The sequence below is a fragment of the Argiope bruennichi genome, chromosome 5 (genome assembly GCF_947563725.1).
Source record: "Argiope bruennichi chromosome 5, qqArgBrue1.1, whole genome shotgun sequence".
NCBI lineage: Eukaryota > Metazoa > Arthropoda > Arachnida > Araneae > Araneidae > Argiope > Argiope bruennichi.
In genome coordinates this window covers 101,033,406-101,055,052 of record NC_079155.1, presented here as the reverse complement: position 1 = coordinate 101,055,052, position 21,647 = coordinate 101,033,406, and the positions used below count along the sequence as shown (strand labels likewise).

The window sequence follows — 21,647 nt, the reverse complement described above, 5'->3', positions numbered from 1 at the left end:
AATTCAGTCAACTTTTAAAACATGCCTCTACATTTTCTACAGAAATTGTTTACAAGAATTTTTTTTTTTCAAAATTAAAATATTATACATAACTTATGGCTTGATGTTACAATATTTTTTTTTTGAAAATTGTGCGTCAATTTCAATCAATTAAAAGGTAAAGAAATTACAAATTTAGCATTTAATACAATTTAATTTCAAGTAAAAATCAAAATGTATAATTAACAAATGACTAGGAATAAATAAAGCCAGAAAAAGTGAACAATATCAATATTAAAAAGCATATATGCATATCTTGTTTCAAAATAAATTATAAATTTTTATCCAAAATTAAGACACTGACATATATATATAAATCTAATCTCAATGTATTTGGCTTCAAAAACCAGTAATAAAGCAATGCTGGTGGGTTTGGAAAAAGTAATGAGAATGGTATATACAGGAGTAAAATACACAGAACACTTTGGGCAATTAAAATGTTTATAATGAGGTTCATAAATCTGAGCATTAATGCTTTATTTCATTTAAATTTTACAGTAAAAACAGTGAAGATCTTAACAAATCAAGACATCAGTTTGACATGTAGTTAAATGATCAGTTTTTTTTTAAAGCTATTTCTTATAGAAGTAATTTATTCACAAAAAACATATTTAAAAATCTGTCAAAAACTTAATAATAAGCATAACAATATTTAAAAAGAACTTCATATTTTCACTTGTATGAATGTAAATTTAATAATAATATAAAATACAAAATAATAAGAATTTTTTAGAATCTGAAAAAAAAAAAAAAATGAGTTTAATATGTAAAATTTTCAATATTTCTGATGCTTGAAAAATGCAACAAAGGGGGGGGAAAAAAACACCTTAAAGCACTTTGATAAAATGAATTTTATCTTTGTACATTTATTGGAAATTCTTTGGATCAAATATGTAACAAAAAAAATCCAAGATAATTTATAAACATTCAAAAGAGGAGAAATTCTTAATCTTCTGATACTCAAATAAGAATTAAAAATTCTCATATAAGAATTTGACCTTAGTAAAAAGTAAAAATGAAGGATAAAAAAAAAATTGAGATATCATTTGTTCTCAATAACCATCACAAAAATTAGAGTACAATTTTCTCAAACATAATATATATAACAAAAACAACAAGTTCAAAAACCAAATTAGATACAAACAATAAAATTAAGTGCAATAAATTTGAAAATAACAATAACAGACAACAAAAGCTTAAAACAGCAAATTTTACCATTTGATGAAAACATGATGAAACAAAGGATGGGTATTTTTCTTTATGATTAGTAAAACATCAATGACATATAAATGCAGGTATATACCAGTACAGTGAAAATTTGGCAAGCTTTTGCAATTAATTGTTTACACTACACAATCTCTGAGATGCCAAGACTGGAGCTGCTTTCTTAGCTACCTTCTCCAACAGTAATTTTGGTTTCAAATGGTTCAGGGAAAACTAAATAGAGAAAGAGAAAATGAAGAATAATACACAAGTTTTCATTACAAATATTTGCAAATGCACTTAGATAATAATTGAAGTCAACTTAAATTCATAATGACTTTTAACCTTTTCTGTTTTTAATTGCAACTCATAAGTAAAAGACATGTCATATATAGTAATTTTATGCTAGAAAATTAGGGCTATGACCTTAATATTTCATCTTTGTTTACTAATCTATTTCTACCTATACAGAAAATATGAGTACAGTAATTTCTCCTAGATTAACTTTATTAGATCCTCTAGATTAACACAAGCATATTATTTTACATACAAATTCATATGGATAAGGAATTTATTACTGTTTATATATTCAAGTTACATTAGGTGTCAAAACTCATATTTGGTGAAATTTGTTTTCCTATTCACATAAAACATATTTTTTACAATTATAAAAGGAAAGTATTTTCTTTCATATCTTCTTTAATACATGTTTAAAATTATTTCATTATTCTTTCAGTGTAAAATTTATTTAAATTACTAAAATTAATCCATTTACTGAAAGATATATATGCTTTACAGCATATGAACTTGCATATTATAAAATATGGTTTTAGAATATAATAATTATAGCTGACAATAAGACAAAGTTACAGAATTTTTATAATTAATCATACGAGATTCTTTCAGTATAAACCATTACTTTTAGATATCTATAGCGTGAATAATCTGTATTCTTCTTTGTACTTTATTTTTCCATTAATGAAGTAACTAATCACTATGATCATTACACCACCTGTACTTAATTGCTTTATGTACAGGTGACCAGCTTCTTCACCTAGACAATTGATTTTTAGGCTATTAAATGATTAATATGGAATCCATTTTTTTTAACAATTTTAGTTTATTTTGTGTGATTTAAAATTATGAATTGAATCAATTGGTAACAAATTATTGCCGAGACAGATTAAGAATACATATTAAGAAATAAAAACTGAAGTGAATATCCTATTTTAGAATTGATAACCAAAGTAAGCAATTTTCTAATCTGAATTTTAATACTGACAAAAGAATGCGACTAAAAATTTTAACAGATGAATTTGAATTTCCCCAAGTCAATAAAAGAACTGTAAAATTGTAAATTAAATTTGAAAAATTTATTAAAAGTGCAAAAAGTTATACAGAAATGAAATCGATATCACAAAAGAAGTAATTTTTTTAAAATTTTAAATATTGCAAAACTCATTTTTGTGAGATCAATAATTTGGAAAGATATAGCCATCTATTTCCATAGGTAAGTCACAGTTATCCATCTAGTGACAGTCAAATTTATTTTCGCTCTGAGTTAGAGAGAGAAAGAAAGCAAAGATATTAGAAAAGAATCAAAAACCTCCAGTTAGAAAATTTAAAAACTATAAGGGAATATTTAATGATATATTTTAAGAAACATAATTCTGAAGTCAATAAAATAATTTACATAAAAATGTAATAAAAATTGGCAAATTTATTAAAATTAAATATAATTTTATTTAACAAACTGCAGCTAAATTAGTAGGAGTATTTTCTCTTTGACTTAATCAGTACCCCCCCCCCCTCCCCTGCTCTCTTTGTATCTTTCTCTACATGCCCTGAACATATATCAGGGTTGAGGAAGAGTGGGATGGAAGGCAGTAAACCTTTGAAGGTCATGATAGATCATAAGCATCAATGCCACCCTTCTTTTAACTTCTGCATATAGGTATGCAGTATAGTACATCTGTGCTTTCTAACATAATGAAGAAATTGAACATAGATCTTGGGCAACTTCCTTTCCTCTAGTTGGGTCTCAAATTTGATAAAGATCTACTATCTTTGCCAATAAAACTCAAACAAAAATTTATTTAATTAACTTTATTTGATTTTTGAGTTATGTTCACAAAAATAAGAATATATGGAACATATGGTTCTTCTTCAAAAGATTTGATAAAAAAATTTAATAAAGGACAACAATTTTGATGAATAAATCTGTATACCAAACTTAAATAGCAGAGCTCTTTGTACCTTTGAGCTCTATATATATATGGATATAGAGATAGCAGGGGTGTTTGTGGGACCCCAAAAAATCCCCGGAAACTTTTACGGACTTACTACCGACATTTTGAAGTTTCGAGAAGGGGGGGGGGAGAGAGAAATGAAAAATTACGATTATGAAGTATTGAATGACTTAATTATAAAAGTTCAATGAATTACTTTTTTTGCAAAATTAATAACCATTAATTTTGCAAAATTAAGACCTTTGAACCCAGGTCACGTGATCGCACATCTGGTCGAACGAAGTCTCTCCCTTTTTTTTCTGCCGCACCTACTTGCCGAAAAGAATCCAGAAGAGAATGTCCGAGAACCGGGGGAATGAGTCATAACTCGCAATAAGGAAAGAACAAAAAAGAAGTTTTTCCCCCCTTTTCACGCATTATCACTGCCTTTGGAGAAAGAAAGGAAAAGTTTTCACCACACACACTGACCTTGCGTTTTCTGCTTTCAAAGCAAACAAAATTACCCAGATCAAAATAAATAATTCATTATTATTCCTACTTCCTTTTGAACGACGATCCCCGGAATTTCCGGGTATCGAAGTTCAAAATCCCCGGAATTCCGGGGTTTCCCCGGAGCACAAACACCCCTGAGATAGTAAATGGATTTCATTCAAATTTTGACAGAAATCTTAAAATTTGGATTTAAGAGTGTATATTGAATTTTAACACTTTAGTTCAATGCTTTTTTGATTTTTTCATGATGGAGTATAGTTCCAAAGAAATGTTTTTCTGACTAATGGAGGTCCGCAATGTAGATTCATCAAAATTCTATTAAATTAACTTCAAAAATAATTAAAAATTATTTAAAAATGTAGAAATTCAGCTAGATCATTTAAGAGCTGTTTTTTAATATATATATATATATATATATATATATATATATATATATATTAAAATGATTTGAAGGGTTTTTTTTTCTCCAATATTTTTCAGTTACCCCCCCCCCCCAAAAAAAAAAACACACACACACACATTGAAATGTTTTACCCGCTTTGTAGGTGACATACAATTTTCTAACAGTTTCGTTAATCATTCTAGATTTAGGAAAACATGAGCCAAATTTTGCTCAATCTCATCTGAGAGTATAGTTCCAAATAAACAAACATGCATTCAATTATATATGCAAATATATATATTATTAAAAAAAATTGAAAAAAGATACTTACTTAAGCCTTCACGTAGCCTTGTAGGGGAAAGTGGTACAGAGCTTTTAAGGTCTAATCCTTCCAGCTGTCTACCAAGTTTTAAGTTCAAAGCCTTGTGCTTTTGTTGTAAAAGCCTCTGAGATGCGACAGCAGGTGTACTCATTCTTCTATTAGTTTTGATACCATTAATATTCTCTATATAATCATCAGGCAATAAGAAGGTAAGCTTTTTGACTTTACCTCCGCTTGAGCGACGAGCCATCAGGTTTGATTGTGAACTTTCACTTTGACTAGAATTCACATCATCACTCACAGCAGCATCACTTATTTGTACTTCAGAATTATTTCCAGCATCATCTTCTTCATATATTTGTTGATCTTCATAACCAGCAGTGTTAGTGCAACTTCGGGCATGCTGTTTATGGATAGCAATTGAATCTTGGTGTCGAATATAGGCTTTCTTTACTTCAACTTCTATAGAATCATCCTTATTCATAAATGGTGAGGGAGAATTACTATCATAGCCACTTTCAATAGGAGATGATGGAAGAAAAACAGATTCTTCTGACTGGTTGGTTGATTCAGATTTGGAAGTTATGTTTGGAGGTGCTGAAGAAACACTGGTAGGATTTTCAGAATCTAAAATGACTCGGCGTACTTGGAAACGATTTCTTGGACTATTAGATGGAGAATGAGAAGACTTTTGATCACTTGGGAAAGTATGACTTGGAATCATTTTGCTTAAGGAATGAGAACTCATGTCACAAGAAGATCCATCTCCAGAAGAATCTTTATGTTCTTTAATAAGAGCTGTCAATTCTGCTTCATTACGAACCACAGGAATGTTTGAATTTTGGACAACAAAGTTAATATCTTTATCCTGAATTTGCTCAGAGTCTATTCTACTTTTATTTCTTTTACAATACTCTGTAATTTCTCCCAAGAGTTTAGCTTCACTACTCATTCCATCTGCCTGTAAAAGAAATTTTAATAAATACTATATATATAAATTCCATTAATAATCCAAATTGATTTCCTCCACTGATGAGCAATTTATGCGTTGTTTTGCAAATTTCATATTCTGTTTCTGCTTTTTAATACTGATTTATTGTACAGGGTGTTTATAAAGTCCCGGACCCATTTTGATGTTTAATAACTCATAAAATAATGAAGATATAAATAAACTTATGGCATTTATTGATGGAATAACTCATATATTTTCCTTTTCAGGTTCGAATATTTTTACTTTTGTAAATATCGTCTGCGCGTGTGGTTGATTTCAGATAATTTCATTTTCCAGTCTAAATATCTGTACTTTTCTAAATATCGTCTGCTTATTAATTGCATTGTTTCTCTTTTTTTTTTTTGGCAACTATTGCAATGTTATGTTTACTTTTGATGTGTTTGTTCTATGTAGTACTTCTGTATGTGATGTTTTATTCGAGCGGATATTAAGGAGAATGCATACACCACAAGAGAAAGCACAGATTTTATGGTGGTTCATAGAAATGAAATCGATAGTGCAAGCACAGAGAAATTTCAGAAGAATTTATCAAAAAGATCCTCTATCCAAAAACAGCATCTTGCGGTGGAAAAAGAATTTTCTAGAAATTGGAAGTATCGCAGATAAGAAACGTTCCTGATGTCCTTGCACAAGTGATTTTGATGTTGAGCGTGTCAGAGAGACATTTTTACACAATCCTAGAATATCTGTGAGATCAGCGGCGGCAGAATTGGATATGCCAATTTCGACGGTGTACAAGGTTATTAAGAAAAAATTAAGACTGCATGCATACAAAGTTCAAATTGTTCAAGTTTTGGAACCGAACGATAGGCCTAAGAGGATGGCCTTTGCAACAGATATGTTAAGGAGGATAGAAGATGGTGCTGATTTTCTGAAGCGCATAATGTTCTCCGATGAAGCATTCTTTCATGTTTCTGGCATTGTTAATCGCCATAATATGCGCATATGGGGATCTGAAAATCCCCATGAATACCGTGAGGCACAAAGGGATTTCCCAAAGGTTAATGTGTGGTGCGGACTAATGCACGACCGAGTCATTGGGCCTTTCTTTTTTACAGAAAAGACGGTCTCGTCAGTCGTATACTTAGACATGTTAGAAAACTTCCACAACCAGAAGTGGGGTACCATCGTTCGTACTTCTTTGAATGACCATTTTCCAGGAAGATGGATTGGGTGAGGAGGTCCAATCCCTTGGCTACCCAGATCAAATGACATAATGCCGCTGAACTTTTTCTTTTGGGGGTTTGTAATAGACAACGTTTTCAGGAGGAAAGTGTCTAACATTGATGACCTAAAAGCCAGAATTACAACCACAATAGGCTCTGTGGATGCCGACATGCCTGCCGCGAAATTGACTATCGACTTGATATTTTCCGTGCGACGAAGAGGGCACACGTGGAAGTTCATTGACAAGGGTAATGAAAATTTTTGAGTTATTTAACCATTTATGTTATTAATTTTAATCTATCTTTATTATTTTATGAGTTATTAAACATCAAAATGGGTCCGGGACTAAATAAACACCCTGTATATAGACATAAACATACATTTTATAATCTTATAATATAAGATTTTAAAATTGAGGAGCTTTTTTTTTAATGGAAAAATACAATATTTATAAATTGCTTTAATGAAGTACTGGAATGAGGTGTTTGTATTCCATAATAGCAGAATTAATTTAGTTATGTCAACCAATTTCAGCAAACATATAGTTTGCTGAAATAGTTTATCACAACAATAGAAAGAACTGTTTTAAAGCTTGTACAATAAATATAAAGCATTCTGACTGATAGTTCTGTTTGCAAGGTGACTAAAGCAATTGATGAAATCGAACCAGCAGCTGAAACTGGGGGCTATCTTGAAGATTTATTTTTTATTATATATCTTAAAATTAAAAAGAAATAAGAATGGGTGAAAGTGTTCACTGATAGATCTAAGAGTATAACAAATAAAAATTAGTGGAATGCTTACAATAATTGAGGAAAGATTCTATTAAGGTATTTTTTTATAAGAAATATATAAAGTAGTGTTTTGAGATTTCTCTTGTAAAAGGGATTTGGTAATCATTGATGACATATCTAAGGGCCATGAACTTTCATATGAAATATAAACTGCCAAAACTGAATAAATGTATGAGGTTGAAAGATCAGTTATTTGGTTTTACTAATGAATTTAAATATATGCCTTGAATTTAGCTATATATTATTTTCATGCAAATAAGTGCAATCAAGGTTTGTATTCCAGAATGCAAGAAAATGGTAGACAATTAAAATTAACACTTCAGCAACAAAATAAAGTTGTTAATAAATCAAAAATAATTGCTTGCATAACTTACAAAATACAATATAATATCAAAATTACAAAAAAAAAAAAAAAAAAAAAAATATATATATATATATTTGTTCCAATCTTTTAACTAGAAATAGCTTCCTAGTTCTATAGACAATATATTGATATTGTAATTTAGTTTTATGGTTATTTCAATTTCAATAGAGGAAAATGTCCGAGTAAGTAATCTTTCTTGACACATGTCAATTTATTATTTTTAATCTAAAGAAAAATCTTCCTTCAGTTGTGATCACAATTAGTAGACATAGATATTTGAATAATTCATTTAATATTAAGGATAGAATTTCAATATTATTTCTGAATTCTATTTTAATAATACATAGTTATGGAAAATTACAAATAATTACCATTTCTGTCTTGATTGTCTTGTCTACATTTAGATTTATCATACTCTGATTGTGTTTTAAGGACAGAGAAAGAGCCATAAGTCCAGCTAATTTAATGTCATTTTCCCTTAGATCAATTTGTGCAATATGTTGATTGTCTGCGATGAATTCAGCCAATGCTACTGATCCTATAGAAAAACATAAGCATTCATAAGCAAACATGAAAATATTATAAAAAAGTATCAAAAGATTTCTATATCCAATGTATAAAAATACATAACTAAACAGATAAAGAAGCTGTTTAAATTTAACCAACAAATAAAAATATATTAACAAATTACATACACATTATAACAATTTTCCTACCTTTGTTTAATTTCAAATCTAATATTTTTGTGCTATTTCAGATCGCAGGTTTAAGTTTAAAGGAAATTATTAAAACATATGAAGAAAAAGCAGACATTTTCAATGATAAAACTGCTTATACTTTTCCATCCATTTTAAAAAGTAATACAAATTATTAGCAATAAAAATTACTCTTCAGCATGAAGTATGTAAAAAATATTAACAACATTTTTTTTAATCCTCTGACATCGCACTTGGCAGTCCCTAGTGCTCAGAAAATGTCAACTTAATACCAAATGTGATTGGTTTCGGGTATCTGGTTTATTTTGAGGGAAGAAAATGAAATGACTATTGTCTGAATGAACGAATGGCTATAATTCGGAAATGGCTATTGTAGCAATGCCATTGGAATCTCATCTTAGTTGAGGACTTTTCCTTTATACCCATCCCGAAGTTTTTATTGTGATAAGGTGCGAGAGAAATTCATGGAGAAGACTGATTTGAATTTTCAAATTTTTCTTTTATAGTCATGCATATAATAAGAAAGATTTTGTTGCTGATAACTATAAAAAATTATTCCTATTGTAGTACAAAAAATAGCAATACAAAAATATAGACCTTTTTTTTATTTCAAATATTCTTTCCAATTCAGAAAGCTATTGTACTAATGTAGAAGATAAAAATTATTCTATTACCCTTATCAATTTTTCAGGATGAATAGCGAACATTAGTCATATAAATACTGACTTTCTTATTCGAATATTAAAATGATAGTTTTTCTTCTGATTTATATAACTACCTTTGATTTTCTACATATTCAATTTTTGCCCTTTTTTTGCATATTGCATTTTGAATAGAGAATTGGTTAAGTATCAGTAATAGATTAAAGGAACCAAGAAAAATATTATTTGTTTCTCATATAACAGCTACATTATTTAAATGTCAACTATATTAGCTTATATTAGACTATCACAATGTAATAATTTTTTTGCTTATATATATAAATATTGATAGAACCATTGAAGAGAATCGACCTACATATAAAATACATTTTAAGATATTTTTTATTTTATTACTAATGCATTAATGTTTAAAATGTGACATTTCTTCATAATTTCTTTTAAATATCTTGAATGGCATTTAAATGAAATAAATATTAAATATATATGCATATTTTCAAATAGTGATATTTTTTTCAAATTTCATCCTACACTTTTTTTTCTTTCAATATTGTGTAAACTGTATCTTACCATATTACCTAGACAGAAAAAAATATATTAAAAATTGATATTTATATTAACTAGAACATTTATTAAAATTTTAACAGCACAAAAATGAAGGAGAATTCTGAATGGGATACTACAACCCGAACTTTTCTTTTCAATAAATTGGAGCAAAACTCTGATGTGCAAATTTCTGGAATTATAATATGGGAAATTCTTTTAAAAAATCTGAATTATCTTAATAATATGACAGATAACTCAACATAATGTACTAAAATCAGAAAATTTTTCATAAAGTTAAAAATATAAATAATTCAATATAAAATTTAAGGTAAAAAATGAAATTGTGTCATTTCCGAAATGTGCTTTGATAATTGATGACTTCCAGAATATCACTTAACAGAATTTATTCATGGGTATTCGAAGTTTCTGGAAATATAATGGAGATATTTTTTTAAAAATTCTATTTTTATTATTTTAAAATATGTTAGACAACTTATAATATTTAAATAATATTTTATAATAAAAAAACATTCTAAAAGAATCAATAAGAAGGGACCCCCCTAATTATAAACTGAAGTTAAATTTCCAGGCTGAGAGTGAAATGCAAACACCCTATTGAAAATGCAATTACTCAACAAGCTATATCTCAACATATTACTTTAAACAAAGGAATGTAAACTGACACTCAGAAACGGAAAGTCCAATAAAAAATTGCAGTTTTGACAACACTTTGTAATAAGAAAGGGTCACTAGAAAACTGCTTCAAAGCTAAGAAATTCGAATTAAAAAAATTAGTTTGCAGTAAGTATTATAAAATGTATGTAAAATCACAAAACTTTTAATAACCCAATAATGACGTAAAATAAATGAGATACTTTACCTTCACAAGTGATCTTTGTATTGACCAAATTTAGTTGTTGCAAAGACTGGTTTGTGAGCAATCCTTGTTTCATCTGCTGGATGCCTTCATCACAGATATTATTATTGCTTAGGTCAAGGTTTGTAAGAGATTCCGAGACTAACTGAAATATTAGTTTCAAACATCTCAAAAATAATAACAATATTAATTTTATGTTAAAATGAATTTTTATGATTGATTTGCAATTGAAAACATATCAAAATTAAATAAAGAGATAGATAGATACTAACATGAATGTAAAGAAGCAGTGGAAAACAATAATAAAATAACTATGAATCAAGTTACTTGAATTTCTTTCAATGATGGTTATTTACTAATATCTTTTACTTCCAAGTAAATCACAAAAAATTAAATCACAATTTATCAATAAAAATTAAAATTGCAAAATTTTGGAATTTGCAAGTCAGTAATATAATTGATTAAATAGTATAATAATCTATTAAACAGATAAATGGAATTTAGAAAGCCAAATTAACATTTCAAGTGTAAAAAAAATAATAATATGGAAAAGATATCATACCAAAGCTCGATTTATGTGTGCCATTCCATTGCGTGTTAAATTATTATTTGATAGATTTAAGGTTTTTAAACATTCTCCACAGTTGGCAGCTTGCTGACATAGTCCATCAATCAAATGACATATACCCAAGTCCTATTATGATAATTGAAATTTTAATTCAAACATCAGAACAAAGATAACTCAAAGAAAAATACAAAATAAAATGACTAAAGTTGTAGATTACCTGCAAATTGTTTGTCCTGAGATCAAGGAGTTCTAAAGTAGAATTAGATCTCAGCAAATTTCCCAGTTGCAATCCATCCGCTGAACATATTTTATTTTCCCCAAGATATAATTCAAGCAGAGTGTTGTTGAGTTTTAAAGCAGCAACTGATATAAAATATATATATATATATCAATAAACAAGAATGACAAAACATTCAAATAATCTTTATAGAAACGAAAGGCCCTAGGAAAATTAAAAAGACATAAAATGTCCTTACCTAAAATAACAAGAGGTCTTCCAAATATGTTGCAGTTTTCTAAGTGAAGTGTTACGAGGAAAGATCCAGTGCGGAATGCTCGACCAAGTATCAACAAGCTTTGTTCATTTTGAGATGTTTTAGAAGCATCCAAGTACTGTAAACATGGTGTCTGTAAAAGAGCAGTGTTTAAGCTTGAAATATTAGCTTGAATAAGAGCAGTGTTTATGTTTGAATTAATTAACAATAATAGTCTTCAACAAGTAATTTTGGTTCAATAAAATTTAGCAGAAAAAAAAAAATTAAACTTATAAAAAAGGAGTCTTAAAAATTTAAACATAGATTATCAGTCATTAATTAATTAAAAACTATAAAATAATGAGAAAAAAAGATAAATTTAAAATGACAATTCAATGACTGAAAATTGTTTAAAAAAATAATGAATATATATTAATTTTATCTAAAAAATAAAATATTATACATAAGTAACATTCTGTGCAAAAAGTATACCAAGATAACACTTTCAGAAATGTTACAGAAGGATAACATAGATAATAATTACTTAAGATAGAAGCTACATAACAGAACAAATTATTAAAATATTTGATAATTACATTTCTTCATTCAATACATAGAATAAAACTGATTCATAAATATGGCCATATGCGGAATATTTTAAAAATATGTTCATCTAGTTATAAGTATAAATAAACAAATAAAATCTGAAGCATAATATTCAGATTTATCTCAATGAGAACAAAAAAAAAAAAAAAAAAAATTAAAAATAAATAATACTTTTAAAAAGAAAATACCAATGACAATATGCAATTTTGTAGACTGAGTTTAATATTGAATGAGACAATTTAATTTGGCACAATATAAATTAAAATACATTTATTAAGAAAAATACTCATACTCTCTTCAGCATTTTTGAGCAGGCCTGCCAACCTTGATTTCCAATATTTTTGTTACATGAAATGTTTAAATGGGAGGTGGTATCATAATATTCAATCATATCAAATATAGCAGCAGCTCCCTAGAAGGATATGAAAAGAAATAAAAATAGAATTCATCATTTCTACAAAAATCTAGTACACCGATAAAGGAAACAAATATTTGAAATATCAGATGGAATCCATCTTAGTAAGAAATTAATTAACCAGATATCAAAAAATTTGCAAATATTTACTTTAGACTTTAGTTTATTATATTACAACTCATTTTGAACAAAATTCATGAATTTGACACATGTAAATAAAGCAATGTATAAGATGGAATAAAGAGAAAAAGTACCCAGATTTGCCTTTCTACGAGCATTACAATTTAAAAAATGATACGGATAATATGAGTCATTTTTTTTTATTCATTAGGATAGAAGAATTCATTCAGAATTACTAACTAAAATTATTTAAAGAAAGCAAATCCGGACATTGAATAAATCACAAATAAAATATTACATTTCATTTTGACTGTGTACATATATGTGCTTCCTAGTTTTTTAAAAAAATATTTATTACAATATAGAAAAGATAAGCTAAAGACTGAATTTAAGCCATAATGAAATTTGCTTATTTAAAAATACACTGAATTAATATGGTATACATTTTTTTAAAATAATGAAAGAAATTAATGCTTCAAATTATATTAAAAACTTTACTGTTGAAAATATAGCAAAATTTTTAATATTTCAAAATGCAAAGAAATTTTTTTCTCCTCTAAACCTATCAGAAGAATATATGCTCCCTAACCTCATCATCCAAATTAGAGTTCTCAAGCAACAATGAATGAAACTTGAGTCTTTTAAAAATTTCTTCTAGGGCTTCACAATGCTGAGCATCTAAATTTTCACCTACAGAAACAAATATAGAACATGAAAGTAATAATAATAAAGATGAATATCTTAATAATATTATAAAATTAAATAGAGAAAAGGAATTTCAGTTTTCAATTGTTGATCAACAATTAATTTTTAATTGAAAAGGAAATGCAAATAAACATTAATTCTTAGCAGCATTGGGATATATATGTATATATAAAGGAAATCAAAATCTAAATCTAAAAACCTCAATTGTATTTAAATGAAATATTTTGTTACAAATGTTTGAATTTACCATTTCCCTCCAGCAATCAGTTTAATGAATCACTTGGTTAAAATTTCAGCTGATGATAATTATGAATAACTTATGCTTTAATCAAGTCAAAAAACAATAGTAAACTTTTTAATCAAGTCACAGAAATTTTTCTTACTGGTTAAATGAAGCAATATTTTAATCCCTTTTTGCAGGATTTTTTTCCTTGTGAAATAAATCAGGGTGATATAATTCATGCTCTAGACTAAAGGAAAAATGTTAAAAAATTTTTTAATATAAATATATAATATAAAATAATCAACAGTACGATGGAAATATCCATGATAATGCAAATTTGCATGCTAAGCTCAGAACAAAATCTTCAATGTGTCTATCTTCTAAATTTCTCCACTTATTTATTAGAAAAAAAAAAAAAAAAGATTAGTTATAAAAAATATTCAAGAAATCATGCGTTTTTTCCAACCACAACAAACAGCGGAATGACAAGTTAAAACCCGCTATAATAATTGTGATATTTGATTTTTTTGGTAGCTACATTCCTTACTATGCAATAGTTGCGAAAAAAGTTACCAGAAACAATCAATTTACAGTACACCTGTATTATGTATAATTTTTTGTTCACTAAATAATATGATGGAAATTTCCATCACCATGCAAAGAAGGGTTAAATTTAATTCAGAAGGTAAAATCAGAATCCTAAGTCAAACTACAATGTTTGAAGTAATAGATAAAAATGTTAAATTTATATGCTTGTTAAATATTAATCCTTATGAAAAACTTATTTGTATTAAAATACTAATATCTAGAATTTAAGAAAATACATATCTGATAACTAATAAAAATCATAACTTAAAACATTTTAAATTTACCTTTCAAATTAAGCTCAAAATCGAGATCATCAGTCATCTGAACAGTCTATAACAATAAAACATTTGTTAGAAAAAGAGACAACCAATATGAAAATTAAAAAAAAATCAAGCAAAACATATAGAAGAAAAATCTTTAGGAAAAAAATAGCCTAATTCTTTTATTTTAAAATTTTAATGGTTAATTAATTTATAAAATAATAGTGTAAAATTTAAACAATTAACAAGATTTCGTAAACTGACCTGCAATTGCTGCAATACTTTTTGCAGAGGCTTTACACCCTGTTTCCAACAAGCTGCTCTATAAGCTGCTACTATATTATCAGTAGATACGGGGAATTCTAAGGAGCAAATATATATATCAGACACATACTTGATATAAGATATTTCCAAAACATTATAGATCAGTTATTTCATAAAGTTAGTCATATCAATCTGTAAGAAGTATCGAAAGTCCCAGAGAAAATAAGAGACTTAAATTTTCACTACAGAGGCAATGTTTTTTCATGCAGACATTTTCAAGTGCAAGTAAAGTGGGAATTGCATATTGCGGTCCTCTCATTTTTAAAGCAAACACTTCTGATAAACTCATTTATTCAGGCTCCATTTTTCAAACTGAGAATAAATTATTTTAGTAATTTATTACAGCAAATTATTAACCAGTTTTGCTTTCAAAACAGGTTTTCTTATCGGACTGATGTACTCAACTGATTAATTTTTTAAAGTAACCTAAACTTTTATTTCCCATTTATAAAGCATTATTCTACAAACAACAAATGAATGACTTTAAAAATGAAATTTAGATCTTACTATACAATTAAATTTTATTTTGAATTTAGTAATATAAAATTTGATTTTATATTACTAAATTTGAATATTTTCAGTTTGAATTATTGATATTTTCAACTTTTAAAAGCACAATAATCCTTAATTTTTTTTTTTTTTAATTTCATACTTCACATGTTTTTAAAAGGAAATATTAACTGATATTCATAAGAAAACCCTTTTTTGCATTTTATATTTTGTGCTTTCGTATAACTAATGTAATTTTCTTTGTGTTTGCTAAGAAAAAAAAAAAAAAAAAAAAAAAAAATCTGCAATCTACAAAGTCAAAACATACATCCTTGAAGAAGCACAAAAAATGTGCATCTTCATGGGTTAAGAACATTTCATGAACTTTTCAAAACTATAATAAAAAAATTTAAAGATTATAAAATTATACATTATTTTCTCATTTAATATTTCTAAATGCTTAAATAAAGAGTACCAGTTATTCTCATTTTATAGTTGCTCATTAAGCCAAAATTTACAGATCAAAATGGGCTTCAAGGTAACAAGAAAAACAGTCGTACTTCACTGCTTGACTACTACTAGATGATAATTTTACCCATATTACTAGATGCACAATTCACAAAACATTTACACTTTAGACAAAATAAAATTCTTTAAGAAATGTTAATTTCACAAGAATTTCTAATCTTATTTTTGACCAGTATTTCGTAGGTATATAAAAAGGTAAAAATACAAAATAAATACAAATTTACAAACTTTTTATGACATTCTAATAATTGAAGTGGTAAACAGTGTGCCATTAAGATATTTTAAATTCACATTTAAGTTGCTTCTTAAAGCCCAAATTTAAAAAAACTTTAATTCTGTTATGCATTGAAAATCTCTATACCTCTTTGCCTTTTCAGCTAGCGTGTTTGTAGACTTCTGCAAGTGCAGAAACTGTCTCTCTAGCTTGCAACCATTATAATTTTAAATTAATTAGTTCATTTGCAATTTAAACATATAATTCCTTTACACTTTGAAATTTCTTGATAGCATTTTTTCAATTCAACTAAAACCAAATGTTCTGTGCAACATATTTCTTCTTTAAGCTTTTAAAATCTAACATTTTTAGTTAAAGAAAATCCCTATTTAACTATAGTCTGGAAGTGAGATATCATTATCAGAATCTTAAATTTATATTATTCAGCAGGCTGTTACAAATTTATATGACTCAGAATTTGGAATAGGAAATATACCTTTTCCAACTATTTCAACATATAAAATTAAGTCACTTCATACTTCAAATGAAAAGTGACATTCTCTAGACATGTCATTCAGAAAATTTTTTAAGAAGCGTTGCTTCTCATTGAAAATTTTAGGTAGTCCTCCCTTTCCAATGATAAATTTTAATTTAAAATAAATTGAATAAAAAGAGGTTCAATAACTTTTCTAGACACTATTTTGATATGCTTAGATAAATTTTTTTGTACGTTAGCTACAATTATTGGCATTTAAATGCATAAATAACAGTGTTTTTCTTTTAAAAAATAATGGATGCATTTATCGAATCCATTATTTTTTTAGAGAGAAGAGAAAATTGTATATATATTAGAGACAGAGATGCATATTAGCTATTTTTCAAAGACTTAATGGAAAAACCAAATACTTTTCCGAAGCTCCAAGTACAGCAAATTAAAGTTTGAGGATTTTCAAGGACTGTCAAAACTCTTTTTTAAAATTTTTAAATTTTTCTAAATTTTCTAAATTTAGAAAAATCTAAATTTTCTAAAAAATCTAAATTTTTTTTATTATAATGACGATTAAGATAATTCACACAAGTCAGGACTAATAAGTTGCAGATATAATATAAAATATACCATTTCTTTTTACAGGGATGATTAAAATAAAATTTTAATACTTTTAGGCCGTTAAAAAAAACTCATTGGAAGGTAATTTTACAGTTTTTGTTAATTAAAACATTTACTAACAGCATAACTCTAAAAGTTTCCAAAGGTCATTTTAATTCATTGAAAATTAAATTAATGAATGATACAAGAAATATGAAATAAAATTAAACATAAATTAAATATTAAGCATTTGCTGTTTGTAAAAGGATGTATCAAGTATGTATAATTTTCAGCGGAGAGAGAGAGAGAGAGAGAGAGAGAGAGAGAGAAAAGCAGAATTTTTTCCTGAGACATTTAAAAAAAAAAAAAAAAGATATTTACAATTTTTTCTTCAAGAAAAGTTTTGGGTTCATTTAGCATTTATATTTTTTTGGAAATATACTGGTACAATAGTATGAAGTATAAAATCCTTCAAATCCCTACATTCTTTTGCATTTTATTAGGCATTATTAAATATATTAAAGATTTCTTTCTTTTAAGAAAGGATGATACATTTGTTCTGGTGATGGCACTATATTGTATTCTTAAGTTTAGCCAAATAGTTCAATATAAATTAAATTAATTTTTTTAAAAAAATTAAGTATTTATAGTATTTCCCTTCAAGTACAAAATAATTTCGCATGAGTTAAGTATTTTCTATCAACAATAACATGTAAAGTCTTTCAGTATTTTACGAAAGCTCCGATATTCAGTTTCAGTTGGATTTAAATTATAAACCTGCATAGAAAATAATTATTTTCTTATAATTTTCAACACATATTTTTCATCTGGATTTCTCTGAACATTTAAAAAATAATTACATTACTTAGAAGAACAATGACATTTAACTGTTCTATAAAGTTCTGAATACCTGTCACTGATGAGAATAATAACTTAAAATGGAGGAATAGATCAAGGGAGGAATAGATGACCTAAATACCTGTTTAATAAGCCCCATGGTATGACTATTTTTTTTGTGTAGCTTCTTAAAATTAAGTTCACAATAGCTTAATAAGGGAACAGATTTTGGATATCAGTTTAAAGGGGCATGGTGAAAGAAGTTCTTTTTTATGCTTGCAAATTTTAGTCATAACAACATATAATTGCAAAATACAATCAAAAGACATCTTTGGCAATTAATCATTGACATAAGGATAATAGACAATTACCATATTTTTAAATATGTTTCAATATTTTAATAGCTGCTCATGCATATTCATAGAGAGATATATGGCTCGATTTCCAAAGACATAATATATATATATATACCTAACCAAATCCTTGCATTTGTTACCATTTATATAATCACAGCTACTGCTTTAAAATGGATTAAATAGCAATTTTAACACAAGTTTGCCTCATACAACCATATCTAAAAATAATGCTACTATGTATATATTCTATTCAGTCCTGAGGTACACATCCTGCAATTTTTTTCATTTTTCTTTTCCGGTAAAGTAAAATTTTGTCGAAATAATGCATGCATTTCAACATCTATGAATGTGGCTTCCATTTTGCATCAATAAATAGCACTAAAGTTTGATATTTTTTTAATATTCATCACTATTAATTAGACATAATGAAAATGGCATTGAACAAAAAACACAGTGAACATAAATACATTTTTTAATATTTATTATTAAAATAAACACTTGTATATTTTTTTATAAAATACTAAGTGTCTGGTAAGTCATTACCAAATTATATCTTATTATCTGTAATAGAATCGGTGAAAATACAAATTTTACTAAGGTATACATATATGTACCTCGAGCGTTTTCGCTCCCATTTCCTGACTGCTTGCGATCCATTGTGCTGTTTATCTTTTCAGCCCTTGTTCTCAAATTGTCAATTCTTGCCCTTCAATATATTGCATATTTTTTTATAATAAATATTTTTTTTGTACTGTAAAAAGATATAAATTTAAAAATATTTATTTTTTTAACTTGAGTAAGAAATTTAATTTTATAGCTGTCTTGTAGTCAGTAATTGATATTTCAATCCAGCATTATGTATAGAATATAAGGAATTTTATAAGCTAATAATAATTTTTTTTTCACATCAAGTGTCTTTAACTCAAAAGGAGGTTATTGAACTTTTAGAAAAAAATGATTTTAGGGGAAGCCATAGAATTTCTCATGTATCGAAAATTAAGAAACCTGGCAAATGGGATGAATGGGTCTCAGATGATAGTCAAATGTGCCTTGTCAAGTAGAAAGATAATAAATCTGTGACTCTAATCCACATGTATAGGTAATGAGCCAATTGGAATAGGCAGAAGGCAGTCAAAATAATGGAAACAAAAAGCTGATATAAAATAATCTGCAATTGTAAAAGCATATAATATGGGAAGCATCGATCATTATTTTGTGTATTACCGGTACACAGTAATTACAAAAAATGACCGATGTGAGCATTCAAGCATTTTGTAGATTTAGTAGTTGTCAATTGCTTGATATACTATAAAATGGTGGCAGAGCGACAAGCAGAGCTATTAGGAATGAAGCCGAAAATGTTATGAACTTAATGCAATTTTGAATGCATATAATTCGGTCCCTATTGAAATGTGAGAGAATTCTCATCATCAGCAAGAAAAGAAATTAATAACAAGTAAAAAATAACCTTTAAAGGAAAACAAATTAATAGAAGAAGGGTCATCAAATGATGGAAATGCAACTAAAAGACCATTGGAGATTTCATTACCACCATCTGGTGAAAATACCTCTAAAAGAGCAAGAAAAATTGTCCATTCCCAGTTAAAAAGAAATAAGACTAGATATGTCAAGCCATCTAAATCATTAAATGGACAATAAGTATGAATCAAAATGCAGGTATCTAGGATGTAAATCTAGAACAGTCAAGTGCTCAAAATGCAGTATCTACTTATGTAATATTATGAAATTTCATTCAAAATAAGGTTTAATAGATTATTAATAAAATAAATTTTGTATTTTTTCATTCATAAGGCCTTAGAATAGGAAAAATACAGCTAATAAATAACCAGGAAAATTATATATATATATATTTTTTGTCAAGGATGCTTTAACTTACTTAAGTCCTGAGGTACACATATGTGTACCTTAAAATTATGGGACTTAAAATTGTTTGATCCGCAAATATTTTTTTCCACAAACTATTGAGATGTAACAAAGGTGAAAGATCTAGAAATCAAATTTTTAAACCAGTTTTAAAAAATTCAGGACTGAAGAGGATATATAACAGCAGATTTAAGTGAAGTTCAGGAGCATTAATATTCATTACAAGAATGCTGATGCATTTGAGAATTATAACTGGTTAGAAGCATGAAAGAAGTTGATTAAAAACTAATGACAATAAAGTGATTTTTTTTTCTAATGAAAAGAATAATTTCTTTTCTTGTGTTTGAAGTAGTAAATTAGTTCTGACATTAAGCTACTTTTATGGGCAATTATTACATTATTAAAAAAAAAAATAAAATCTGAAGAATGCATTGTATTTACATATGAATTTATTTTGAGTCTAAAATGATAAACTATGAGAGTCATATTCAAGACTTTTGAAATGCTTCCCTCCAAATTCCATAGTTTTTTTTTCTCGAATTCACTTATTTTATAAACTTGATTAAAACTATTAAGTAAGAATGTTTTGTACCTATTTAAATTTGTATAGTTGATAATTATATATAAAAAAAGTAACTTCGAAAAAATATTTAAATATAAATGCAAATATGCCTTCAAAATAAATGATTTATTACAAATTTATGGATATATATATTTATATAGCTAACCTTCGCCCCATGGATCAGGGGCTTCAAAATAGCCAGTTACTATAGTTTCATCGTCTGGGAATGTTACTCTTCTTGCTTTAACAAGACCACTAACATTTCCAATTTCTCGAAGAACAGACGATCTCTCATTAGGAGATGATGGAGCTGAAGCTGATCTTTCAATTAAATTATTCAGATCATAATCAACATCGATTTCAAGATCACTAACAGACATCTTATATGGTTGAGAAAATATTTAGAAAATCCGTTTTCTCATATCTTTTGATATTTTCCAACATTTTCAGATCGTTGCCAGAAGCAAATTGTAAAAAAAATATTGAACGATGAAAAATTCTTCAAATTTTTTCAGTTCTTAGATTTTATTTTCTTGTACCTGTAAAGCTACATGGATAAATTGAATTCTAATTATTTTTCATAAGT

At 27.1% G+C, this 21,647-nt stretch overlaps 1 protein-coding gene across 1 annotated transcript; it reads right to left on the bottom strand.

Annotated features, from left to right (window-relative positions):
* Positions 1-873: 873 nt before the first annotated feature.
* On the bottom strand, positions 874-21,496 carry LOC129968133 (protein phosphatase 1 regulatory subunit 37-like). Its single transcript, XM_056081951.1, has 12 exons — positions 21,228-21,496; positions 15,045-15,142; positions 14,805-14,850; positions 13,594-13,694; positions 12,762-12,881; positions 11,867-12,017; positions 11,608-11,753; positions 11,385-11,516; positions 10,826-10,967; positions 8,396-8,562; positions 4,697-5,648; positions 874-1,476 (listed from the first exon to the last, which is right to left on the bottom strand). The coding sequence occupies exons 1-12, from the start codon at positions 21,439-21,441 to the stop codon at positions 1,427-1,429; spliced, it is 2,319 nt and encodes a 772-aa protein (XP_055937926.1). The 5' UTR covers positions 21,442-21,496; the 3' UTR covers positions 874-1,426.
* Between the last annotated feature and the right edge of the window lie 151 nt (positions 21,497-21,647).